Source organism: Manis javanica, chromosome X (genome assembly GCF_040802235.1).
Source record: "Manis javanica isolate MJ-LG chromosome X, MJ_LKY, whole genome shotgun sequence".
NCBI classification, from domain to species: Eukaryota; Metazoa; Chordata; class Mammalia; order Pholidota; family Manidae; genus Manis; species Manis javanica.
The window spans coordinates 140,010,231-140,036,203 of NC_133174.1; the positions used below are offsets into that span (position 1 = coordinate 140,010,231).

Here is a 25,973-nt window from a genome sequence, read left to right on the forward strand (position 1 = left end):
AGGCGGGAACAACTGGTAGGGGCTGCGACTCCTCAAACTTAGCAACTTCAAGAGTGGGCCAGGGCCTACCTAGTGCTGGGGTTGCTGAGCTCAGGAGAGGGCCCAGTGGGGCTGGGACCCAGATCTCTGATGAGGGGGCACTGACTGCCCAGTGTTGGTGTCTCAGAGGTGGGATGAATGAAGCCGTTTGTGTACGTGTTGTGGAATTTGAAAACTGCATTCAGCTGGTGCCATGGAAAGGCACTGCTGGCTGCTTGGGCGGAGACTTGCTTGGGTGGTGCTTACGAGCAGGATCACATCCTTTCTTCCTCCTCCAGCTCTGCAGTCTCCCTCTAACACCTTCTTTTAGCAGAGTCTAAGGAGGAGCCAGCCCGCCAAACATGAGTACGGTTTGCAGCGTCTGCGCTCCTGAGATAACAAAGCAGAGGACGCCGAAGGGGTTTGAGGCCTGGGAGACAATAGCTTGGTACCTGGCACATCCACTCTCTTCCTCGGGCAAAGTCCCCTGAGAAAGGACTGCATGAATCCACTTTGCCCCGAATAGCCAGAGCTAGCAATGACCCACATGTCCACCAATGGGAAAGTGGATAAGCAATTTGTGGTGCATCCATACAACAGCTACTACTCAGCAATGAACAGGAGGGAAGAACTGATGTAACCACGTGGATGACGATCTAAGAGGCACGAAGGGGCTTTCTGCAGCAACACAAATGTTGTACAGCTTGACCTGAATTTTTTACCTTGGGCTGCCCAGCGAAGTTGGCTCCAGCACCCACTGCAGTATATAGGATGGGGGTGGGGGGCTGTAGGCTGTGCTCGGCAAAAGGGCAGCAGTTCCTCGTTGTTTCCAGGTTTTTATTTGCCTGTTATAATCTGGTGTTTATGTACATATATATATGCTTTTGGTTTTTGTAAAGGGCTCGTCAACAGACCAAGCAAAGGGGACCTCGGCTGCTGAGCAGGTGCACAGTAGAGCTGGAGAACCAATCTTTCCTTTTCCCTTTTTTTTGTCTGTTTTTATTTTTCCTGGGATAGGATCATCAAAGCTAATTGCTATAAAACCTAGAAACCACCTAGAGACTCAGACATCTGCCTACACACTAGTGGCATATGGGGAAAGGGCAAGGGTACAAACTTTCAAAGTCACGGTGTATTTACATTCCCAGGTGGGGGCAGGAGAAGCTGAGGAAGGGAACTGTTCAGACTGGGGGTGGGCCGGACTGCTGAGGGGCCCTGGGGTGCCATGGAGGCTGGGCCAGAGGCAGTGGGGAGGAGGTGTGCCCGCCCTGCAGTGACGGAGGCCACTTGGATGTTGTCTGGTGGGTACCAAAGGCAGCGTGTGTACGGAGCTCCTGAAAGCCAGCCATGGGGCGGGGCGGGCATCAGGAGGAGGGGCACTGATGGAGAGTGATGCTGGCAGGTGGGGACTCTGGGCCCTCCAGATGGCCTCCTCTGCACCCGTGGCCAGCCTGCCCAGAGGGTGGGGACACTGAGTTCTGTCCGCAGTCCCAGCCAGGCTGGCCAAGTTGTGGCTGGAGGCGGAGGTACCAACCCTGGTCCTGAGGAGACCCTACAAGGCGGCGTCTGAGACCCCTCTGGGGCTATCCCCACCCCAGCCATGGCCTCTCTCTGCCCAAAGGCTGACAAGGTGGCACCTGATGTGCAGCTGATGTGCTCCCGAGCTAGAACAAAGCAGTGTGTGCCCAAGAAGGGGTGCAGCTGGGTTTTGGCAATAAAGTGGGGACCAGGTAGTCAGGAGGGGATTAGGGGCAGTTGAGTTCCTCTCCTCTGCCCCCAATTCAAGACTCCCTCGGACCCAGGGCCAGAGGGTGGGGCCATGGCCCGGTGGGAAGAGGGAAGGGCCTTTGACTCCCCTGTGGCCCAGCCCTGGGCTGTGTCCTGCCTGGCCTTGCCTGACTGGACCCCACTACTCCAGGGCCCCTGCAGGGTTGGTGGGGGAGGCTGCCCCTGAGCTGTCGTTGCCTCCCGCTGCCTCCTTCTCCTTCTTCCCGCTGTACTGGCCGATGAAGGAGCCGTCCTCGTTGAACTGGACGTCCACGCTACCCCCATAGTCAGCCAGGCTGTCATCACTGCCCAAAGGCTTGATGTCTCCGTTGAGGGATGGCTGGCTGCTGCCAAAGGCCTTCTCCTCATTGTCACTGTAGAAGCAAAGGGCAGGAGGGAGTGGGAGGCTGCCCAGCAGAACCCAGGAGCTGGCAGGGGCTGGCCTGTGGGCAGAGGCCTGGAGGGGGTGGTGGGGTGGGGCAGGGCCCCAGCGGCCCAGGATCTGCCTGCCTGCCCTCCATGTGCTCTGAATGCACTGGGGAAAGAGGTTCCAACCTTGACACATCGGGACAGCAAGTGGCATGCATACCACTGAAGGGGCCAAGTGTGGGCATGCCCAGGATCCTGGGGATGTGAGAGAGCAAGTGGGCACTCAGCATGGGGGGTCCACAGGGCCTGGCTCCTTGAGTGTAGGTGAGCTGGACAGACGCACCTGCCCAGCTGTCAGCCCTTGCAGAGACCAGAGAGGGTGGCAGGGCCTGACAGTATCTTCCCACCACCCCTGCCTTACCTCTCCAGGGACCTGATGTCACCCAGCAGCACAGAGGAGAGAGAGAGACAGGGTCAGATATGAAAGTGAGGGTCGTGCCAGGCATTCGGCCAGCCCCTGCTCCCACCCCCAGCTCACCTGTACTCGCCGAAGGTCTCATCCTTCATCGGCCGGGCCTCGGAGTCCACCTGGGTGTCCTCCTTATCCTTCACTGGAGACACACAGAGAGGGCCCAGCTTCCTCTCCCACCCCAGGCCGTTCCTGGACACTGGGCCCCATTCCCAGGTGGAGGCCATGGGAGAGGTTCTCCCCTGGGCTCTGAGCACCTCAGTGCTCAGAAGCCAAGAAGCCTTCAAGGGTGTGCCACTCCCCCGTTGTGGGCCTGGTGCCATCTGCCACCAGTCTGCACAGAGGCTCCCTCCGGGCCCCCCGCCTACCCACCACACGCCCACATCATCCTGCCAGGGCTGCTCTCCCCATGCACCTGAGCCCCAGGGTCGGGGCTTACCTGAGTACTTGCCGCCCTTGCTGCGCTTTATAAAGCACAGGAGGAGCAGCACGAGCAGCAACAGAATGGCGGCGCTGACGAAGCCGATGAACCAGCCCTCGGTGGCAAAGCTGGCAGGAGGGAGCCTCACGCGGCCTGCGGGGAGAGCGCAGGAAGGAGCTCCAGGGCCGGGCTGTGCGGGCGAGGGCCAGGGGAGGCGGCGACCTGGGCCTGAGGTGTGCTTGGAGCTGACGTCTCAGGGACCTCCCGGGGCAGGGCAGGGAGCCCTTTCTGTGAAAAGGCTTGCCCTAGGGCACTGAAAGGGGCCGTTGCGGGGGGCCTGGACTTCCGTGCCATGGGCCAAGGGGCACCCAGATTCCGGGAGGAAGCAAAATGAGCCCGGGTCATGCTGGGGACAGAGGGAAGCCTCACCGGTGCCGTTGGTCTTCACAGCCATCTGGTGCAGGAGTACCCTCTCCTTGAGCAGGTGGATCTCGTAGTCGGTGTCGGGTTGCAGGTCCCACTGCGTGTAGGAGCTCTGGTTGTAGCTGACATACTGTGGTGGGAGGTGAGCACCCATCTTCTCATCTGCAGGGGTGAGAGGGCTGCAGGGGTGAGTGGGAGTGCAGCAGCACCCTGGCTCCACACCACCCCTAGCCCCAGCCCAGGGCCCCTTTTATGCTCACCCCCCAAGGCTTTGAACCAGATCTGGAACCCGAAGTTGCACCGGCCCTCCTTGGGGACCCAGGACACCACACTGTAGTTCTCGCCGGCCATGGCTGAGATGTTGCCAAAATCCGGGGTCCCTAGGGAGTGAGAGGAGGGTGTGGGACCCCAAGACAGCCCAAGGCCCACCTTCCTGGGCCCGGCTGCCAGCTGGGGCTTCCTCAGTCCCCTCCAGCTCACCTGATAAGGCCATGGTGCCTCCTTCCCGCACGATGGCCTCGCCAGGGCCCTCCTTTGTGGCGGCCTGCAGCTGGAAGCGGTACCGCAGGCGGGGGCTGAGGTTGGTCAGGTTGTGCATCCGCAGCTCAGGGTCCGGAAGGTCAAAGGACAACTGTTCCTTGCCCCCATCATCCACTGTGAGGACAGATGGGGAGTCGCTTGGGTGCTATCTCAGCCCACCCTCCAAGTCCCCTCCACCTCCTGGTCAGGCTGTTCTGGGGCTCAGGGCCCACGACACACGTACGAGGATGATAGGACAGCACGTAGCCAGTGAGCACGCCATTGTGGCTGAGTGGGGGTTGCCAGTGCAGCAGCAGGCTGGTGTCTGACTGGCACTCCAGGTGCAAAGCCTCGGGGTGGCTGGGCACTGTGGGGAATAGAAAAGAGTGGCAGGTGCTTGCCCAGGGTTGCCCTGGGGTGGGGAGGTGGGGTGGAGACAGGGTTGAGGGGTGCAAGGCTCACCTCCCTCTGGGGTGCTGAAGGTCATCTCGCTGGCAGGCCCTAGTCCCCGGCCATTGAAGGCCTGCACCTCTAGATGGTAGGAGCTGTAGGGCCGCAGGCCACCAAGGATGGCTCTGGTGGTGTTGGCAGGCACCACCACATGGCCTCTGTGGGCATGCCTCTTGCTGTGCTTCCTCTGACTGCCCTCCCACCAGTATGTCACCTGTAGGTGGGCAGGACACCCCACAGGGACAGCAGGTGTCCAGCAGTGACCTCCAGGCACATGTTTCCCGTTGTCCACAAGGGGCCCCTTTCCCCCAACCCAACGACCCTGGGAGGGCAGTTGGCAGAGGCCCACCCCCAATGCTGTCACTCCTGGTGACCTCACACCTCACCCTGGGGATCCCCTTAGCCCCTAGGCCTTGGACCCTTACATTGTATCCCCGGAGGTGGCCCTTGACCTGCGCTGTGTCCACAGGCCACCACTTGACCAGCACAGCACTGGAGTTGAGGATCTCGATGCCTTCTAGCTCAGGGCTTGCCTGGGGGTCTGGAAATAGCCAGTGACATGGATGAGGGCCTGTGGCATCCTGAGGCCAGCCCAGAACCCTCCCACAGGGGCAAGGTGGATTTGGGTGCTATATGGGGGGTGGGCAGTCTGATGAGCTGGGTGAGTGCATGGTCTCAGGGTCTCTCCTTGCAGTGTTTATTAGCTGCGAGGGAGAAAATAGTAACTACACAGAGGAGTATCAGAAAAGGGTTTGACAGGGTGATGGCAATTAACCTCTAATAAGGTTCCAGAGTCAAGGGGTGGGAAGAAGCAGGACAACTAGCCCTGATGCAGGATGTCGGACTGGGCCCTGGACTGGGGGCAGAGTCAGCACTGAGCGATGCAGTTGGAATACTGGCTGCCAGCTAGGTAAGTATGCTGTGTGGATGGGAAGTTTCTGGACTTTCGCGACGGCACTTTGGTCCCCTAAGAAAATGACCTTATTCCTAAAAAACCACACTCCTGGGAGTGTAGGGACTGGGCGCGTTGGGAGCAAGGGACGGGCCACGCATGCGCAGCAGGCTTCGTCCAAGTGTGGGCGGAACCAGCCCGATACTCACAGTCTTCTCCAGAGTAGCCAATGGTGACCTGGGGCTCAGGGCCCTTGCCTTGGCTGTTGACCGCCTGGACCTTGATCTCATAGGGCACAAAGGTGGGCGTGTTGGAAACCACCAGGAAGGGGTCGCTCACGATCTGTTCCTGCCAGGCCTCCCGTGTCCCCTGGGGGCGCCACTGCACGCGGTAGTGAACCTGGGGTGCATTCCAGTCCATCCACTTGAGCGCCTGGAGGGGGCGAGCAGAGAGGAGGTTGTTGGGCAAGAGCACCCGCCTCCTGTTACCTGCCCACAGCCCAGCCTCACATCCCATCATCCTCGGGTCCCTAGCACAGCCAGAGGGAGCGGCCAGCATCTGGGTCCTGGCCGGATGTCCAGGGGCGTGCTCAGCCCAGGGCCCGTCACCTTCCAAGTGATGACCATGTTGCTGGTCTCATTCCCTTCACCCTTCACGTCCACGGGGTTCTTCTCCGGGGCTGGAAAGCAACGGGTTAACATATCAACGCTGTGGGCTCCTGCCAAAGCTGTGAAGAAAGGAATGGCCAGGAGCCGGCAGCCGAGGGAACCCTGGCCCCTGGCCCCCACTGGCCCTGGAAGCAGAGGAGCTTGGGCAGTCATCTCTCCAAGCCTTGCTTGCAGAGTCTGGGGCCACTGTGGCTAAGGCTCTGTCCCAGGTGGCTCACCTGCCTCAGGTGTGACCACAGTCTCAGAGGCCGGGCTTGGCTCCCCGGGGCCGTATTTGTTGATAGCAGTGACTCTAAAGGTGTAGTGGACGTAGGGTGACAGCTTGAGGGTGGTGGAGGTCTGGTTCCCAGGCACCTTGCCCAAACTGTACCATTTCTCAGGTGCCATCTCCTTGTCCTCAAATTCAATGTCATACTCTGGCAAGAAGTGAACCAGCAATGTAGTAAACTGGTGTACGGCATGGGAGGGGAGGTGGGGCTCCAAGTCTGGCTGTCTCCGAGGAAGCGAGGGAGTGCCCAAGCCATGGTCCTGGGAGCACCGGAGGGCGCGAGAGAAGGGAAGGCTAGCAGGGGTGGCGGGTGGTGCTGTGCTCAGGCCTCTTACTCTCTATGGGAGCGTTGTGGTCGTCAGCAGGGCTCCAGGACAGGTACACTTGACTCTGCTTCAGCAGGTGACGATCAGACAGCTCCAGCTGAGGCACCGGCCCCGGGCTCCCTGAGGGCCATGGAAGGTGGGTTTTCTGGACCACTCATGATGCCAGCCACCACACCTCCCAGCCAGAGAAGGCCCTAGGTTCCTATGCCCCCCCACGCCTCCAGGCCACCAGTCCAATAGCATCATAGGACTCACCCACCACCAGGAGCTCTGCTCTGCTCTCTACCATGTCCAGCTCAGTACCAGCTACACAGCTGTAGTTGCCCTGGTCACTATAATCCAAGCTGTGGATGACTAGGCGCCCGTCCTCTATGAAGTATCTGGTGGTGGTGAAGCGGGGCACACTGGTCCTTCTGCTCCCAGTGGACCAAGCATTTCCCACCATCTGCGCTCTGCGCCCCAGCCCCCACTCTCCTGCCAGAACCTTCCCCCTCAAAGCAAGGCCACTGCCCCCATGGAAAGGCCAGGAGGTCTGGACATTCTGCTTTTCCCACTCTGCCCCCTCCCACTGAGCCCAGGCTGGGGCTGGGTCCTCACTTGTCACTGTCTCCAAGCTCCTGGAGGTTGTGACCATCCCCACGCCAAGTGATGCTGTGCTGCAAGGAGGGGTCGAAGGACGCCTGGCACACGAATGTTACTCTTGAACCTTTCTTCTCAATTGCGCTCTGGGGTCCCTGTGTGATCCGAGTGGCAACTGAGGACAGTGATGGGGAGGGAGGGTCACTATGGTTTTCTCCTGACCCTCCCTCCTGGAGGCAGTGCTAATCACATCAGCTAGTGGGGTGGAGGTCATCTGACCTTTGACCTGCAGGTTAGCCGCAATGGTCACATTGTTTTGGTCATTGGCAGCCTGGCAGAAGTAGTGTCCAGTGTCATTGGCCTGGAGGTCCCAGATGCCCAGGGTCCCGTTGGTATAGGGGAAGAAGCGTTCGTCCTGTAGCACAGTCTTCCCTTCCTTGTCCAGCCTAGTGTGAGTAGGGCGGGCCTGGCTTAGACCCACACTGGGCAGGACTCCCCTGCCACCCCCGGCTCCCTGGGCCACAAGGTGGCTTAGAGGTGCCCCCTGCCATGGTGTGGACACTCACCACTGGATGCTGGGCACAGGGGCTCCGAAGGCCTTGCATAGAAGGTAGGCAGTGCTGCCCTCAACTGCCATGTATGTCTCATTGTCTGGGGTCAGGATCTTGGCCGGCAGCTCTGGGGGAGGAGCGATCACAGGAGACAGGCCAGGCTTAGGGTTGGGCAAGCACCCACATGTGGCTGGGAGAGGGCCTCTCCCAGGAGGGCTCACAGATTCAAAGCTGCCAGTGACCCCACCAGGCACTCTCAGGCCTCATCCTAACTCTAGCCCACCCATCTTGCTTCCCCGTGTCCCGCTCTGCCCCCATCTGAGCCTCCCTCTGCCTTCGGACATGTCTCAGATGCGCCTCCTGTTCCAGGCACCCAAGTTCTACCAATCATTCAAGACCACAACGACAGGCTCTGTCCAGGTCTCTGGGAGAGGGGCCACCAGGCTGGCAGGCACATCCTCACCAGGGGAGCCTCCACCAGTGACATCAGGTGGGCCAGACCAGGGTCAGAGGCTGCTTCACCTTCAAATGGTGACAAGATTCTGCTCTTCCTCTATGGCTCCTACCCCACTGTTGAGAGGCTGGCCGAGAGAGGGGGTGAAGGGTCCCCGTGGTGGACAAATCAGCTGCTGGCTAAGGTGGTTAGTGGCCTTGTCTGGCGGGCTACAGGGACAGACTAGGCGCACTCACGGACAACATAGATGTAGGCATTAGCCAGCAGGAGCCCATGCCTGTTGCGAGCCTCGCACTGGGTCACCATCGTGTCACTGGGCTGCACGTTGCTCAGGATCAGGGCTCCATGCTGGATCCGGTACTTCTGGTCTGTGCGCAGCTCTGTGTGAGCAGCAGGTGGGCCCCATGGGCCCAGGGCACAGCAGTGACCTACACTGAGGCCACTCCTCCCCCTCCACTTCCTCCCCTGCAGTCCTCAGGGCTCCCCACGCTCTCTGCCCCTGCTCAGGGTCTGCTCACCCTCCACAGGGATCCCATTGATTCTCCAGGTGACCTCTGGCTGGGGCCTCCCCTGCACTTGGCAGTCCAGGCGGGCAGTCTCTCCTGGCCCATACAAGCGGCTCTGGGGCTTGTGCAGCCAGTATGGGGCAGCTGTGAGAAGGGGCGAGCTGCCCTGAGCCCACAGCCTGTGGCCCAGACCCTGCCTGCCCCCGCAACAGGGAGCATTGCACACCACCGTCCCTGGAGGTCATTCTGGGAAGCCTGTGCAATGGGACAGGCTGGGGGGGGTCGTCATACCCTCCCGTGCCATACCCTCCACGGTGACGTAGTAGGCATGCCGATCACTGCCCAGAGGGTTCTCAGCCAGGCATCGGTACTCGCCATCATCCTCCTCCCCGACATTCAGCAGCTGCAGGGTCTTGTTGTGGTTCTGGTAGATAACTCGGTCAGCTGGCATGGGGCCACTCAGGCGCAGCCACTTGATGGTGGGTGTGGGGCTGCCCAGGGTCACAGGGCAGGGAGGCCAAGGGACGAGAGCAGAGGGAGGGAGAACAAGGTGCTCAGCCCCGGCTTCAGCAGAGGCTTTGCTCCACCCAGCCCCCACCCGGAGTGCCCAGACTCACAAGCCCTCAGCAATGCACTCCAGGACCAAGGGCTGCCCCTGCAAGGCCACCAGGTGGCTGCTGGAGTTGGAGGGGAAGAGCAGGCGTGGCTTCCTGTCAATCATGCTGTTGGCTGTGAAGAGAAAGGGAGTGGGTGGCACAGTCCACTCCTCCCTCCCCCATGAGGTTAGGGTCTGGTGGCCTGGACATCCCAGCAAGCCCCTGGGGCATCACTTTCTCTCCCTGTTAAATGGAGTCCCCCACTGCTGTTTTTGCCACCTGTGAAGGGATCTAGGCAGGGAGAAGCTGGGAGCTAAGCTGTAAGTCAAGGAAGACTGAGGTTTGTCTGATCTATGAGATGGGCTGTGCCTGGGAGAGACGAGGGGGTGGGTATCAGAGTGTTTGGGACTCACTGGCCTTGACCCGAAGGTCAATGGGTTCCTTTTGAATGATGGTCCGGGTACCAGGGAAGTGGGCATGGCAGATGTAGTCTGAGTGGTTGTCCGAGGTGAGCACATTAGCAAAGTAGAGGTTGCCATTCTGGCCCATTGTCACCCGCTCATCTTGTTTGATATGCAAAATCTCTGTGGGTGGTGGGAGGGCAAGGAGGCAGAGGTCAGGACCGCTGTCCAGGAAGACGTGCCCGCTGGCACCCTCCCCACAGGTGGCAGCCCCTTGTGGGCACGCACTGCTGTTCATCCAGTAGATCCGGAGCGGCTCTGCACTGGGTGGAGGGTGGCAGGGCAGAATCACCGACTCCCCTTCCTCCACCTCGACAGGTTTCACATTCTCCTTTGGCCACTTGGGGGCACCTAGAAGAAACAGAGAGGCTGGCACAGTGGGTTCCAACATTCTTGGTGAAGGTAGGGCAGGGCAGTGGAAGGAAGAGGGTTGGCCAAGGGAGCAAGAGGGCTTGGCGGTGAGGAAGTTCACATAAAGGGCACGGGTCTTTTCTGGGCTTAAGGTGGAGACGAGCACTCCATGCAGAGGAGACAGGTGGGGGGGGAGCAGATGAGTGGGAAGGGTTAACCCTCCGCAATTCTCAGCGCTCACCCCAGGAGAAGGAAGGGATGAAGAGGGGTGGGAGGAGGCTAAGGTGCTGCAGTGGGGGAAGGGAGCTGTGGAAGGATGTGGGAGTCACAGACCCTTCCATCATCCTGACACAGAAACCATGGCAACAGTTCCCAAGGTAACCAGAGGGGCAGAGAGGGGAGAGGCATGTGGTTGAGAAGCAGAAAGCTCAGGGAGGGTGGAAGGCAGAGGAAAAACCCCAGGGAAAGGGCGACACAGATAAAGACAGAACCAGAGGGCAGGGAGGAGGGACACAGAGAGGCCAGATCAGAGGTGGAGAGAAGACAGAGACATGGGGGAGGTGGGGAAGGAGATGCGCCCACAGAGCTGGAAAGGGGCCTGGGGAGGGACCAAGCAGGTCAACAAGCCTCAGTCCTCGAGGTCAGGGTGGGGCAAAGCCCAGAGGAACAAGATGGGAAAGCAAGAGGCGGTTGACCAGAAGAACATCAGAGAAAGAGACAGGCTAGGAAGGAGGAGGAGGCCGTGGAGCCAAAGGGGGCTGCAGGTTGATGTGCCCCAGGCCCTCCCTGATCCCTGTGGCGCCTCGCACCCTCGGCCATGAGCTGGATCTCATGGGACATGGCAGTGCCCAGCTTATTGCTGGCAAAGCAGCGATAGGTGCCCTGGAACCGCTGGGCAAAGTTGCTGTTGTTGCCCGTGATGGTGAAGGAGCCGGAGTGGAGCGCCTGGTGCACGGTCACACCCAGTTCCTCGTTGGGTTTGAAGTGGACGCCATCCCGAGTCCAACGGAACCTGCGGGCAGAAAAGGGCTCAGAGGCTCAAAGCCCTGGAACCAGCAACAGGGGCTGGCATAGGCTGGCGGGAAGGGTGCGGGCAGCCAGGGCCCCTGGGGATGGGCTGGGACAGGGCAAGGACCAAGGGTGTTGAGGGACATCTAGGGCATCTGAATTCAGAAGCTGGGGGGCCACAGGCAGGATGAGGACTGGAGGCTGAGGTCAGCGGTCAACAGGGCTTAGCCGGTGAACGTCACTCACTGCACTTGGGGTTTGCCACTGGCTTCACACTTGAGGCTAATGTCATCTGTGGGGAAGACAACGAGGCGCCGTGGAGACTGTTCTGTGATGACAGGTGGCTCCATCACTGGGGATGGGTTGGAGAGAGTGATGGCGAGGATGGTGTCTGGCTGGCATCACAGCCTCAACCCCCGTCCCACTGCGGGGGAAGCAGGGTTTGGAACCCCTAGACGCCACATGGCCATGGGGCTGGGGGCAGAGGAAGGACAAGCTAGAGAGACCAACTTGCTCAGCCAGAGGTGTGAGACGTGAAAAGAGGGAGAGAAAGGGACACAGCACAGATGTAGAAAGAGACAGAAGCAACAGAGAACAGCAACAGAACGCACGAAGGAATACAGGCAGAGTGTGAGAGGAAGACAACAGAGGCCGGGGACAGAGACCAAGGACCAGCCCCCTCACAGGGAGAGAGCGGAGCAGAGAGGAAAACAGAGCGCCAGGAAGAAACTGCAAGAGTGAGCGGGTAAAACCTGGCCAGGGCAGAGGCATGACAAAGCCACAAGGGACAGGGGACACTGAGGCACCCAGGACAAGGACCCAAGAGCCAGAAAACATGACAACTGTACAGGGCACAAGGCACACATGCTGCCACCTGCTTTCCCTCTCTGGTCTTCTGGGAGACACTCTCACCCTTCTCCAACTTACCGTGGTGTCCTTCATCTTCAAAATCCAGGCAGCAAGGGAGACAGTGGAGAGAAATGCTGACACGCAGCCCCAGGTGGCAGGGGGAAAAGTAAGTGTATGCAGACCCCCTGGGGAATGGGAGGGCGGATGAGGAGGCCACGGCCCTGTAACATGAGGGTCCCTGCTGGGCTGGAGCTGTGGCAAGTCAAGACCCAGAAGAACAGGACAGAGCCCTGAACACCTGACCCAGAGAGAGGCGATGCCCAGGGGAACCAGGCCAACACTCCAGCAGGCAGGAAGAAATCTGGGCCTTCAACACGGAGTGTCCTTTGCACAGACCCTTGCATCCCACTGGCGGGATCTGGAAAACTGACTCCGACATGATCCAGGATGCCTGGGAAGGCTGGGAGGCAGACAGCCCATGGCCACGGCGCCCTCCCCTGCTGCAGCCCACTTCCCTCATAATCCAATTAGTACAGCTCAGTGTTTTCAATTACCCGGTCCCAGCCTTCAAAGCCCAGCTGTCCCCTCCCCGAGAAATCCTCCCAAAGGCCCCACTGCACCTGAGTTTCCATTGCCAGCAGGGCTGACGCCAGTCCCCAGTTTCTCCCCTCCTTTCCTCCCAGGCTGCTGCCAAGCTCTGTGTGGCTGGGACCAGAGCTACTGCCCCTACTGCAGAACTCACCCCAGCACTGGCCAGGGCAGCTGCAAGGAGGGAGAAGAGGGCAGGCAGGGGGCATGGGCTGCCACTGAAAGCTTTGTCTCTGCAGAAGGCCTCAATGTAAGGAACCCCAGGAGAGAGGAAGGGGCTCCCTGGGGATACTGCAGAGAGCTCTGACTGGGAGGGGCCAGCGAACACAGCCCAAGAGCAAAAGCCAATGACAGAGACAACAGGATGGGGAAAATCAACTGGGTGGAGAAAGCAGGAAGAGAGACAAAGGGGCCTGGAGAAGCCAAGGAGGGGAAGAGCTCCAGCTGGAGGACAGGTTCTACTAGGAAGGCACCAGGCCACCCACCACACTGTGTCGGGGTCAGTGAGTGCCTACCAGTGCCCAGGGAAGGCTCAGAGCTGCTGTGGTCTTTGGCCTACTTCTCTCTCCTCACTCCTGCCTTTCTCTGAATTCTCCCTGCCCGTCTACACACAGACAGAGCCAGCCAGATGGCCCAGCCCATGTGGTAGCAGGGCAAGCTGATGCCCAGGGTAAGGCCTGAAAAGCAACTGAGAATGTACAAAGGTGTGAGTCTAGGCCCCCTGTGTGGATGCCCCGAGGTGTGCAGCAGCATGTTTGAGTGTCTGCCACTCTGTTTGCCTATGGATGTGTCTCAGCAGAGGACGCCTGAAGGGTCTGTGCATGTTTGCAGTCAGTGTACACCTGCCCCCATGTTTGTGTGCATGACTGTTCCTCATTTTCATGTGTGTGTCTGCATCTGTGTGCCTCCCATGTACCCTCTTGGGGTCTGTCCATTCTGTATTTCTGTGCCTGGCTGGATACAGGCGGCTCATCTGTGTCTACCCACACGTTCATGCACATGTGCGTGCTGCTGAGGGGTCTGCATAGGTGTGACTGCATGGACTTTTATGTGTGTATCTAAAGGGGCATCCCCAACCCTTGTCGCATCAGTGCCACTCCACCTCCCCTAAACTCTTGCTGCTCCCCTACTGCCAGGTGCCTTCCAAGCCCACCTCCTCCAGCCCCTGTCCCATTCCTGGCATGGACAGCCTTCCCCAGCCCCAGCCCCCAGCTCCTGTCTGTGACACTAGCCTCCTCTGGGTCCAGGCTCAGAGACAAAGGTGGCAAGGTGTGGTGGGAAGGGATGAGAGCTACTGAGGAGCAGGTTCAAGATGCACAAATGCTACCGTGACATGCCCTTTACCGCAGCGTGTTTACACCTGTTCACACTCAAGAGAAGACACCATCACAGTAACACACACTCCCTACTCAAACAGGCTACTCGCATATGGCCCCATTCATGTGCACATATGACCCACCACAATCAAATGTTAACAAATACCTGCAGACCTTCACAAACCTGACCAATGTTCTGAGTCACAGTGACTCAGAAACTTACCCATAAGGAAGTCAAAATCAGACTCAGGAATATCCACATTAGAATCACAACCACACACAGAAATTATACAGTCTGTCCAATTCACAAGCATAAACCAACACTCATGTTCAGTCACAACCCTCCAGCCACACTCCCGAACACACGCACACCTACCGTGAACCTCCCCAACAAATGTAATGCTCCAGCAGCCCCTCTCCCCCCAAAAATTATACATCAAATCATAAGGATACAGAAGGCTGCTGGGCCTTTTCAAAAAGTTTCTTGTCCTGTCTCAGTTCACAGACATGGTATGGTTACCAAGGGCCCAAGAAGGAATTGTTCAACTCAGAAGTGGAGGCAGACTTGAATTCAGGTTTCCACGCAAGGTAGCTGAGAACTGGGGGCGGCCCCATTCCTGCCCACCCCACCCGGGGGGGTCGGGGGCGGGCCGGGCCAAGGGAGACCACGGAGACCCGAAGAGGCTTAGAGAGCCAGGCCCTCTGTCCCTGGTGCTGAAACCACCTCAGCCTGCCCGCGCCTCTGTTCCCTGTCCGTGGTGCTCACGCACTCCGCGTCTCCCACCCTGCCCTCTCAAGGTACCCAACGCCCTAGGTACCTCCTGCCCACTCCAAGACAAGGAAAGGAAGGGGGAAGAGGGAGGGTCCGAAGCCCGGAGAAAGTGAGGAGGCAGAAGACGCAGGAGTCCAGCGCGGCGGCGAAGGGAGGCGCCAAGGCCCCTCCAGCTACTCACATTCCTCGGGGATCCGGATGAGCAGGCAGGGGCTGCACAGGAGGAGGGGCCACAAGTACCGCAGCGCCACGGCCATCTTCCCGGCGGACGCAAAGGGGCTGGTGGGCGGTTTGGGGCGGGAGCCAGGGGTGTGGGCACTGGGAGAGGAAAGGAGGGTAGGGAAGGGTCGGGAAAGAGAGAGAACGAAGGGACTTTAGTGACTAACATCTGGGAGAGCCCAGGACCCTGGCCCCGCCCCCAGCCCCGCCCCCGGCTGGCCAGCTCTCCCATCCCTCCCCCGTTCATTGGGAGGAGAAACCTGGACACGTGGCACAGGCTAGGCCTCCACCTTCCCTTTCATTCTCTTCCCACTTTTTGTGCCTTCTTCACCAGCTGCCTGTATGGCACTAACTTGTTGCCCCAGTTAGCTCCCCTGGGCATGCCACAGGCCTCTCTGCATGTCATCTCCATGTGTGACTCAATGTGCCAGCCAGCAGGTTTCTGTGAGTATGAGTGTGGATGTGGATCTGCATGTAGTCAAATGAGTACATCAGTATTATGTGGTTGTGTGTGTATGTGCCGGAGCACACTTGTATCTTCTCTGGTGCACTCATCAGTGTGTGTCTGTGTGTGCCCGGGAGAATCAACACATGGATCTGCCAGCTGCATGCATGCAGAAGTGTGTGTGTGTCTTCTTGTGTGTCCATATCTGTGGGGGATGAGTTCTCGTGCCCACTATCTTTATGTGTGCACACAAGCATGTATGCATGCACTTGTACACAGAGCAGAAACCTTGTCGAAGTCATTGCTGTGGACTTCGGAGCTAACTGATCCCTGGCTGCTGTTCAGGCCTAAAAAGCTAGCAGAGGGTGGGGGGACTTGGGAAGTAGGGATAGGGAAGGGAAGAAAGGGACCCAAGTAGGAGACATTTCAAAGAACAGGTTAAGGAAAAGAAAAAAAGAAGGAAGAAGGAAACCTGCCCTTAAGAAGTAGCAGGAGGGAGGGAAGGAGAAAAGCACTTCTCTGCTGTCTCTGAGCCCCCCACCCCAGGGGATGGGGGACGAGAGGCAACTATGTCCTCCCCTCTTCCAGATGTTACAGGCCAGGGTCAGGGAAAGCTCTGGGACAGTATTTCTGACACCTCTAGAAAGCCTGGCAGGCCCAGCTTGACTCTTTTTCTGTCTTCAGGGTTCAACTGCTACATGCGTCCACCTCAAGCCCAAGTGACACTGGCCATACCCACATTCCACCTGCACACAAGGAGCCCTGAAAACTGGGGGCCTAGGGGAGAGGGGCTTCTAGTCATGGATAGGGAAGCCCCCAAGAAGACAGACTGCTTGATTCCAAACAGGCGTGTGTGTGGAAAAGAGGCCAGTGGTGAAAATACAGAAGGGGCAAGAGCAGGTTGCTGGGCTCTTTCTGCCATCTTTCTGTGCCACCACAACAGTGCACAGGAATGTCCTGGCTAACACTCTCAAGAACACCAACAATGCCAAAAAGAAAGGCAAATGCCAGGTTCTTCTTATGGCATGCTCCAAAGTCATCATTTGGTTTCTAACATGATGATACAGCATGGTTACATTAGTGAATTTGAAACCAGATGATCTCAGACCTGGAAAACTTGTGAACCTCACCAGCAGGTTAAACAAATGTGGAGTGATCAGCCCCAGATTTGAAACTCAAAGATCTACAAAAATGGCAGAATAACCTGTTCCCGTTGAGTCAGTTTGGTTTCATTGTCCTGACAGCCTCCGCTGCCTGATGGACCGTGAAGAAGCGAGAGAAAATCACACAGGAGGGGAAGTCCTGGGGTTCTTTTTCTAGGGACATAATACATACATGCAAAGAAATAAATAGGCAGACTGCTGGGAGACTGAGAGCTTGGAGGCTGGAGCCCAGGCCTGCATGCCCTCACCAAGTCCATACCAGACTTCCTCCCTGTGCCAACCAAAATCTTATCAAAGGAGGGCCCAAGCCTCTTTCAGAACACTGAACGGATGGGTAGGAAGGCCTAAGAATGCTCTGCTAAGGCATCTAGACCCTGTCAGAGGACAAGTAGGAACCACAAATTGGTTTTGTGTAAGGCAGACCCAAGAAGAGTGGGGAATGTGGCAGACCGCCTGAGGACTGGGGAAGGAGAATGGATGGTGGCAAACAGCAGTCAATTTGGAGCTCTTGGACTGAGGGAAATGGAGAAGCACCAAGGTGGGTCACCATGGATGCGCTGAAAGTCAAGAGAATGGCTTGAAGGGTAGAAGTGGCAAATGGATGACCAATTCCCAACCCGCAAGAGCTGAGTTGGGGCCCACAAGGGAGAAGCAGCAGTGGGCCTGTTCTAAGCCCCGCTTTGCCCCACAAAGGCACTGCGAGCAGGGTGGGCCCCAGGTGGCCTTGGCCTCAACTTCAAGGCCTGTAGGAAGCAGTAGGAGACGCAGATCAGAAGGCAGGTGATCAAACAGCAGCCTTGGGAGCTCTAAGTGCTCTGGTCTCAGGAGGGAGAGGGAGGGACATGAGCTGGCCAGGAAAAGCAGAAAAGCTCAAAGAAGGACCTTCCTGCGTGCAGGGAGGCAGAAGAGATGCAAGTGCTCTGAGCACTCCGCTTGGCTTGCTGGGATGACAGCTGCTGCTGTGCCAGCTCTTCCCCTTGTTCTCCAACACCAGGCTCCCAGAAAGGGTTTGGCGCATATACCCCAGGTGTATGTGCAGGGGAGACAGGATAACCTCAGCCCCCTGATCCTCACTCTCAGCCCCATCCCAGCACCCAACAGTGTAAAATCCAACGTCTTTTAGTCTCCTGGTATTTGCCACCCAGCTTGCCTGCCACCTTCCCCACCTTCCTGGGCACTCAAGAAGGTTGAGAGGCCTGGCAGCTGGAAGGGGGCTCTGCTGCTGGGTCTCTGATCTCACCATTCCTCAGGCAATCAAAACAAGCAGCTCCGGTTGTCAGCTTGGCAGGCCTCCCCACCTCCTTCAGTACCTCCAGGGGCGGTGGGGGGGTGTTCCGCAAGCTGGTGTACAGACGGAGCCAAGGCCATGCCTGTGAGGGTGGGGGCCGGCTGGGGAAGGCGGCAGGGTGACAGACGGGGCAAGACAGAGGCAGGGGGAAGCGAGGAGAGGCTGAGAAGTGGGGCTGAGGGAGGCAGGGCAGGGAACAGGAGACAAAGACAGACGCTGGACCACCACGGTAACCAAGATGGAGAAATGGGGAACAGAGACCCAGGCGGCAGGGAAAGGAAGAGAAGAGAGCAGAGCAGTACAAAGGGTGAGAGCGCCACGGAGAGCGCTGATGAGAAATGGCCCAGAGCTGGGGGGAGGGAGCGCTGCGCGCCCGCTCGGCGCCCGCGCAGAGAGTAAGCCAGGGCGAGAGACAAAGCCCCCGACGCCAGACACCAGAGCCAGCCGGAGAGGAAGGTCTTTGGCTACTTGTGGCACTGGGGCAGGGGGACGGCCACAAAAGATAATGAATGAGCAGCCACTGCTGGGAGGCCCTCAGGGAGCAGGTGGGGACCCCTGCAGCGGGGAGGGAAAAGCGCCCAGAGGACCCCAGTGGATCCGTCCAAGGTTGCTGCCGGGAGGGGCCCACGCACCCACATGCACCACATTGAGTGTCCTGTTGCTGCTGACTGGATCCCGCTGCCGTCCCACCCTCCCCTGGGCCCCACACACTGCACCTGCGCAGGCAGACAGGGCGTGGCAGGCACCGAGGTGGCCGCACGCAGGCCCACGGGAGCCTGCGGGGAGAGGCTCAGTGGGACCCCAGAGGGAGCTCTACCCTTGTCCCACTGTGTCCCCTGGGGAGCCCTCTCCTCGGGCCTCCCTCCTCTGATTGGGGGTGGGGAGACTTGGAGGAGGGGCCGGGCTGAGACCTGGATCGCCTGCTCTCCTCCCTGGACACACACACCACGGGAGCTCCAAGAGCCCTGCGTGTGCTCATTCCGCACAAGCCCGTCAGCCAGGGCCTTCCTGAGGGCTCTGCTTTTGCCGTTTAGTAAAAATGCACCTGCCCAAGGGAGGAGCAGCAATAGGGCCCTCTAGCCCCATGTCTGTTGACAATGGCAGTGCCCTGTGACCCGGCAGGCCTGAGCAGGGGCAGGGCAGGGGGCTCGGTGCCCCAGGGGTGTGAGCTGATCAGAGTGGGTGCCAGGTCCACATACCTGTGGGCCTGGGGGGAGTGCATGGGAGCACCCAGGCCTGGGCTGCCTCAGCAGGGCTGGTGGGAGCCTTTGAGCCAGTTGGTGTATATATGAGGGTGTGGGTGTCACCTACACCCCATGCACTGCGTTCCTTTCACTCTTCTCCTTGCCCTCCCCCCAGGCTGAGGCTGGCAGGTTTCCATGGAGATGGAGCCCAGCTCCCTCCACTGGCAAGTGAGAGGAAAGCTTGCCACGGCCTAATGGGTCACCTAGATTATACGGAAAAGAGGCTGCTGGGTGGGAGTCCCCACAGGTACGCTCCGTGCTCCCCGCCTCTCCCCGCCCTAAAGAGACCCCTGCGAGTGTGCCCTCAACCCCCTCAAGGCTGCCATCTCCAAGGCAACAACAGCTCACCTGTGATGGATCTTTCTCCTTACAGGATGTGGAAGAGGTGAGACAAAGGCCAGCCCTTTACGGGAGAGCAGGAAGTGGGGTCACACGATCCCCAACCCTGCCAGGTTTCCTCCACCCCACCCACACCCTTATGTCACAGTCAGCTGCCCCGTTTTATCAGATAAATTCATGGATCGCACCTCCCATTTAATCCTTAAAATTACCCCCAGGGGGGAAGGAGGTGCTAACATTATCCCCATTTTACTGATGAGGAAACTGAGCCCCTGAGCACTGGAACACTGTGTCCAAGGTCACAGAACTAGCGCGGAGGCTCCCACAGCTGCCAGAGATACCTGAGGAGTCAGGTCGCCTCTCGGGTACTTGAGCATCCCAGCATGTGTGCCTGCCTGCATTTCCAGGGGCCCGGCCTGCTGTCCTGCCCCCTGGGGAAGGGCTTATTTGCTAGGCAGATGGCAGGCAAATTCATGGGGCAGTGAGGAGAATTCGCGGAGGAGGCTACGTGGAAGTAGGATGTGACCCACACCACACCTTGGCACAGAGCAGGAACCATCCCATTCCTCAGCCTTGGGCTTTACAGCCCCCGCCATCCAAGGACTCTGTCCAAGGTGAACTCCTGTCCCCATCACGCCTGGGGACTCCCCGGGTTTCTTGGTCCTCTTCCCTTCTATCGAGAATCTTGGGTCACTCTGACTTCTTTCTTGAAACCAAAGGCCACAGGGCCTCCTCACCAAGAGGTCTCACCTACCTAGAAGGCCCCGCTCTCCAGTCAGGGCTCAGGGACAGCACTGACTTCCTTCTTGTGCAGAAAAGGAAACTGCGACCCAGTGGAGCAGGCGCCAAGACTCCAGACTCCCAGGCCCCTGGAATGCCAGTGCCACAGCCAGGTTCCCCCAGCCTGAAAGCTCTGCTCCTGCGGCCCCTTTATCCTCCCTGCAGCTCTGGAAAGCAGGTTCAGAACAAGACCAGAGACCTGGCCTGAGAGATAAACCTGCTACTAGACGGGGCTCCAGGGGCCAGGCTAGAGAGGACGATGCACCTTCCGCTTCTCTGGGCTAGCAGGGCCTGCCTCCAGGCAGCAGGGCAGGCAGGCAGCGCAGGGAAGGCGCCAAGCAGAGGAGAGGGACCCCGTCTGCAGCAAGAGGAAACGGCCCCATGCCTCAGAGCTTGCTTCTCAGACCCAGTCCTAGGACACCTGGCCCAAGGGCAGCAGGGAGTGCAGGGGACATCTGGAAAAGGCTCAGACATTGCCAGGCCCCTCTGGCTCCCTCGGGGCCCTCTGATTCCAGAGGGTTAAAGGACAGAGGGGCACAGGAAGCCTGAGGGGTGGACAATAGAGTCTCTGTCGCTCCCCAGGGCCTCGGCATTCCTAAGGCATGAAAGCAGGCTGCCAGGGGAGAAGCCAGAGGGTTACCATCCCCTCCCCCACCGTCACCCCTCACCCCCACAATGGGGAGCCCTATGTCATGCATTCAGTCATGCCAGCCTCCACAGCCCCTACCATCAGCCCCGCCCTTCCCAGCGCAGGCCCTGTGGAAGGCATCAGAGGGGACACATGTGTGCACAGGAAGATTAGTTTGTGCACGCTCTCTCACGACCACACAGGTACACATGCGAATGCACACATGCAAATAGGAATACTGGAAGCTATGCACACCCCCATAGCCCCAAAGCCACACCCCTGCAAACCTCCAGACCTGGCTGCCCTCTTCCAGTCTGCCTGCCTCTGCATGTTTTAGACTGGAGAGCCGAGGGGAGCGGCCCCTGGGGACTCACCCCTCCCTTCAAGCTCTACCACCAGACTGCCGTCTGGAAGGTCAGGTTCAGAAAGCCCCCTTGGCCGAGTGCACAGAGCCATGCCACCACCCTCCTACACCAAGGGTGACCCGGCCCTCCCTGCTGGGTTTAGGGCCAGAGGCTGGCACGAGCTGCTGAGTGGCAGGACAGTGGCTTGGTGCTCTCTCCACAGCTTCAGGACCTGGAGAGAACATGGATGGCCAAGGCCAGCAGGCAAGACCCCAGTGGGGGGGGGGGGGCACTGGACAAAGAAAAGTATCTGGGAAGATGAGAAGTCCAGACCCTTCCCCTGCAGAGGGCCTCCCACCTCCCCCGACTCCACCCTCTCTCTGGCCACAGCCTTTAGGAAGCCATAAGGATCCTATTGACATCTGGAGAGACGGCAAGCTGGCCTTAAACGTCCAGCCCCAGCCCTCTGACTGGTGGCCACCGGGCACTCCCTGTCCAGCCTCCAGGCCAGACAAGGCCCCCATAAGAGGTCTGGGCCAACCCAAAGGAATGGAGCCCACTGGCCAGTGGCATGGGGCGGCAGAGCAGTCACCTCCATGCTGAGGCTCCGAGCTAGGGCAGGGACCAGAGAGAGCAGACAAAAGGGGGAGCAGAGAGATGGGGCCAGGGCCCCCACAGGGGGGGCTGGGGGAGGCAGAGGCAGGGACAGGGAAGCAGGCAGCGGTGTGGGGACGGGGCATGGAGAGGCAGGTGGCTGGTGAGGGAAGAGCGAGTGGGGGACAGGGCGAGGAGGAGAAGGGGGTGGCCAGGCCAGGCCGGGCCAAAGCAAACAGGAGGGAGAAAGGCTGGGGAGCAGGGTCTGTTGAGGGCCCATTCCAGGTGGCCCCCACCCAGGGAACTCACGCCAGCCTTCCTAACTGTAGGAGGAGGGGGCAAGGTGATGACAGCAGCCTGCCTCTGGTCTGAACCACAGGGCGGGGCAGGGGTCCTCAGAGGGGGGCCTGGTGGAGCAGGGCAGTTGGCTGGGATGGTCATCTTGGCTGAACTCTTCACAGGACCCCCACTCTACTCCATTCTTCCCCACTTCCTCGTCCCAGGGCTGTTTCAACCTTCTGCCCAAGGAGGAAGACCTGGGAGAGCTTCCATCATACCTTTGCCCTGGCTCTCATGGAGGCTGGCCTGGCACTGCGGGACTGGCATGGCCTGCTCTGCCAGGCCACATGTGCTCTCTGTCCAGAAGAGTACCCCAAGACACGTTTTTTCCAATTGCAGCCATTTAGAGTGGCACCAGGGACCATTTGTCTTGAAAGGGACCCTGAAGATGAATGAGTCTGCACCCTCATGTGATAGCCCAAAGGGCCAAGTCTCAAAGTGGGGAAGGGACTGAGGGTCCCCAGTCACTGAGCTGGGGAACCGCAGGCGTGGCACAGGGAGCTGCCTCCTCCACCCTCCACATGGTCTCATTCAAGTGCATGCCACGGAAGGCACCCACCCCAGTGACGGAAAGAAGCGGATGGAAGCACAGCCTAGGGGACCTTGCCCCCTGGAGTAGGCCTCAGAGAAGGCCCTTCCTCACTCTCTGCCTCCCTTTCCCTTTCAGATAATCACAAAGGAAAAAAGAAAATGAATCAGCACCCCCTGAGGACAAAGACAGTTTTGGTCCAGTTTGCTCCTGGCTTTTCCACGGGTAGTCTGGCCCAAGTGATTGCCTACCCGCCATGGGCCACTGAGCTCCTGAGCAGGGAGGGGATCCTACCACCTCAGGGCGCTAGGTGGTCTGCAGGGGGCTGGGGCTGGGCACTGGGTATCAGCTTGTAGCAAACCAGGGAGACTGAGGCTGGGGTGTGCTGAACAGGTTTCTCTTGATCAGGTCATCAGGGTTCCTTAATTTCTTTTGTTCTTTTCTGTATATCTCAAGTGTACCACAATAGGATAAGATGCACTACTTTGGGGATTACACACACAGAGAGACAGAAATAAGTACAGAGAGAATGAGAAAGACTAGGATGCTGCAAAGGTAAGTGGCCAGGAGCCGGGCATGGAGTCTCATGCCCAGCCCTGGCGGGAGGCTCACTATATACCCATAGACAGCCGGGAGCCCTGGAGCCTCAGGAGCCATGGTGCCTGCGCAGGTGCTGCATGGGCTCTGTGCCAGGTGAGAGGCCCACCGCCTGCAGCAAGGAGCTGCTCAGAGGCGAGGGGCCCGGGGCAGCCCCTGCCCCAGCCACCCCATGGGGACAAGAAAGATGGGGCTCTGCAGCAGCAGTTCCTGGGAGGAAGGGGTGCCCGGGTTGTTCACCACCAGGGCCACGTGAGTCAGCAGAGATGGCACTGGGCTGCCCAGAAACCCCTGTCCTCTGGGTGGAGTTAACTGGAAGCAAGGCACCTGCTTGGAGTGGGGGTGCGCTGCCCCCACTCCTTGGGGCTGGCAGATGGCCCTGGGCCTGCCTCCCAGACACAGGCAGTGATGGGCGAGGCTCCAGATACTCTGTAGGGGCCAGCAGGTTGTACTAGCTGGTTTTTGCAACCCCTGCCAACTAAGAAACCCCCAAATCTGGCCTAGGAAGCAGGGAACAAGAATTGCAGACACCCTGCACACACATCCAACCAAAGAGGCAGGAAGACTCAGCCGTGGGCAAAAGACCTGCAGTGGGCGGGGCCAGCGCCCTGAGCATCTTGCTCTCCAGACTCCCTGGCCCTAAGCCAATAAGACCCTCTCTCCCTCACCCCTATCGGATGGACCCATACTCTACGCCATGCGCACAGCCACACGTGGGTGGGTGCCCAGGCCCACCTCACTCAGTGCACCCTTTCTCAGCCACAAGAGCCTGCACAAACCCAGGCTCCCTGTGCCTTGGGGGAGGCGACCCTGGTCCCGGTGTAGGCTTGGAGGGGGGTCCGGGGTGGCGTTTGGAAAGAAGAGAGAGAACAAAGCCCCCCACCCCTTGGGGCGGAAGGCCGGGCAGCGCCCAGCTGTTTCTTCCCCTCCCCCGCAGCCTAGCTCAACCCCCCCACCTCCTACCTCCAGCAAGCCGGCGGCCGGGTTTTCAGCCAAATAGGGCCCTCGACTGGGGAAAAGGGGGCAGGCACGCCCAGGGCCACACCCCAAGGCGGCGGACGGCCAGGTCACTCGGCCGCATGCCGGTCTCTTTCTCACACACGTAGGGAACGGCCAACTTCCACCCCCACCTGCCCGCAGCGACCCTGCCTGACTCCTCACCAGGTCAGCATTTTGGGTGCCGCCCAGGTACCCCTCACCTGTCAGGCTACTGCCCCCGGCCTCCTGCCTCCGCCCGCTCCCGTTCGCTGAGCTGGGAGCCGGTGCCTGGCCTGGGTGGGGCTCCGGCCGCCACTCCGGTGACCGCGGGTCTAGCCGGGCGGGCGGCGCTCCCCGCTCGCGCCCGCAGGCAGGGCTGGACCGGGGACGCGGGGCGTCGCGGTCGCGGCCGGGGCCAAGGGCAGGCCTGCCCGCCTTACCTGCGCTGCGGCCGCCGCTCCGCCTGCTAGCCCAGGCTCAGCGAGCGCCGGCCACGGACCCGCCGCCCAAGCGCGTCTGCGATGCCGATGCTGCTGCGGCGGCGGCGGGGCAGGGGCGGGGCGGGCGTGCGCGCAGGGGAGGGGGAGGGGAGCGCAGGGCAGGCGGGGTGAGAGGCAGTGAGATCACCTACCCGGCCGCCCGCCCCGCCCTGCCGCGCCCTCGCCCCTCGGCCCGGCCCAGCCGGCTGCCGAGCCCGGGACGGGCCGTGAAGCCCCGGCACCTCCCTCTTGGATCTCCTGGGACCCTCGCCGCCCGGTAGTCCCGGGCACCCGCGCTGCAGTGGAGGCTCGGGGCACGAATCGCGCTTTGGGGGTGCTCCCAGGGCGCGGGATCGGACGGTGGAGAGGAGTCTGGTGGGGAGCGAGATTCCGCCACCCCCACATCCGACTCTCGAGGGACGCTGGCGAGCGACAGGCAGCACACGCGACGCGGTCCTGGCCGCGCCCTGTTCGTGGGGTGTTCGGACGTCCCCCACCAAGGATCAGGATTCCTGACTCGCTGGGCTTTTCCCCGAGTCCACTCCCCTGCCGCGAATCCTAGGCGTCGGGTCCGGGAGGAATGCGCGGGCTTCGATCACAACCCACCAGGGACAAGCAGAGGGGCGCGGAGGTTTCGGAGATGGCGCCCCTTGAGCTGCCAGCCCAGATGCCCAGATCTTCCTCAGACTCCCTGCCAGCTTTCCTTGTCGTGGGGCTTTCTCCATCCCGACCTTTCTCTGCGGCCTCATTCTCCCCTCAGCCCTGGACTGGAAGCCTGGGGAATGCACTCCTCCCCAGAGCCCCCCACCCCGCCCGCCCAGGCTCCGGGCCGTGACCTCCGAGGCAAGACGGAGGGCGCTGGAATTCCGGAGTGAGCTGAGCAGGCCGCAGGGCAAGGAAGGCCTAGGGCCCAGATGGCAGATTGCAGCCCTGGTGCCCACGGTATTTTTATGGGCATGCCTGTTGCCCAACGAAGCGTTCCGGGGCCCTCAGCTCAGTCTCCTGAGACCCTCTACGCCGTGTGGGGGCCCACATGGGTGGGGCCCTGACATCCTGGCCTGCAGTCCCTACCCCATGAGACCATCCCCATGCCAGCTTCGGTTTTCTCTGGAAGGGGAGGCTTGGAGTGGCCCCACCTGCCCTCAGGGCTGGTCTGGATAGCAGTGTGTCTACGGTTCTTCAAAAGGAGCAGGGAAAAGACTAGGTCCCTGAATGCAGGTGAAGTCTGGAGAGAGAGGAGCCGAGGGGAGCCCCCACCCCCCAGGGCTTCCAGTGGCCATTCATTCTAGTTCCAGGAGCCCCAGAGCCGAAGTGCTGGTGGGCTCTTGTCCCACTGGGCCAGCCCTTTCAGCAGCAGGGAGGAGGCGGAGCCCAGGCACAAGGCCA

The 25,973-nt window shown here is 60.0% G+C and overlaps 1 protein-coding gene and 1 pseudogene across 6 annotated transcripts; one reads left to right on the forward strand and one right to left on the reverse strand.

Moving 5' to 3' along the window:
* Positions 1-838: 838 nt before the first annotated feature.
* On the reverse strand, positions 839-25,334 carry L1CAM (L1 cell adhesion molecule). 6 transcript variants are annotated; one of them, XM_073227459.1, is made up of 28 exons: positions 25,194-25,334; positions 14,803-14,939; positions 12,024-12,038; positions 11,343-11,448; positions 10,898-11,100; positions 9,966-10,088; positions 9,690-9,860; positions 9,298-9,409; positions 8,987-9,171; positions 8,693-8,824; positions 8,411-8,542; positions 7,736-7,847; positions 7,449-7,615; positions 7,188-7,344; positions 6,846-6,970; positions 6,600-6,710; positions 6,215-6,412; positions 5,937-6,007; positions 5,538-5,760; positions 4,862-4,977; positions 4,449-4,650; positions 4,231-4,353; positions 3,948-4,121; positions 3,728-3,847; positions 3,474-3,629; positions 3,063-3,197; positions 2,693-2,765; positions 839-2,159 (listed from the first exon to the last, which is right to left on the reverse strand). In XM_073227459.1, the coding sequence occupies exons 1-28, from the start codon at positions 25,310-25,312 to the stop codon at positions 1,928-1,930; spliced, it is 3,930 nt and encodes a 1,309-aa protein (XP_073083560.1). In that variant the 5' UTR covers positions 25,313-25,334; the 3' UTR covers positions 839-1,927. The 6 variants fall into 6 exon arrangements, with proteins under 6 accessions (XP_073083560.1, XP_017524431.2, XP_073083561.1 ...); XM_017668942.3 differs by having other exon boundaries at positions 8,411-8,554; XM_073227460.1 differs by lacking the exon at positions 25,194-25,334 and adding an exon at positions 24,549-24,679 and having other exon boundaries at positions 8,411-8,554.
* On the forward strand, positions 15,855-16,918 carry LOC108402406 (small ribosomal subunit protein uS8 pseudogene; annotated as a pseudogene).
* Positions 25,335-25,973: the final 639 nt, after the last annotated feature.

Bases quoted from the DNA above. Each gene is read 5' to 3' on its own strand.
- L1CAM (XM_017668942.3), bottom strand. From the start codon at position 25,312: ATGGAGAAAGCCCCACGACAAGGAAAGCTGGCAGGGAGTCTGAGGAAG. The intron at 9,410-9,689 runs GTGAGTCCCAAA...TTCTCTTCACAG, and splicing joins TGACCTTCGGGTCAAGGCCA to CCAACAGCATGATTGACAGG. The intron at 4,122-4,230 runs GTACGTGTGTCG...CTGTCCTCACAG, and splicing joins CGTGCTGTCCTATCATCCTC to TGGATGATGGGGGCAAGGAA.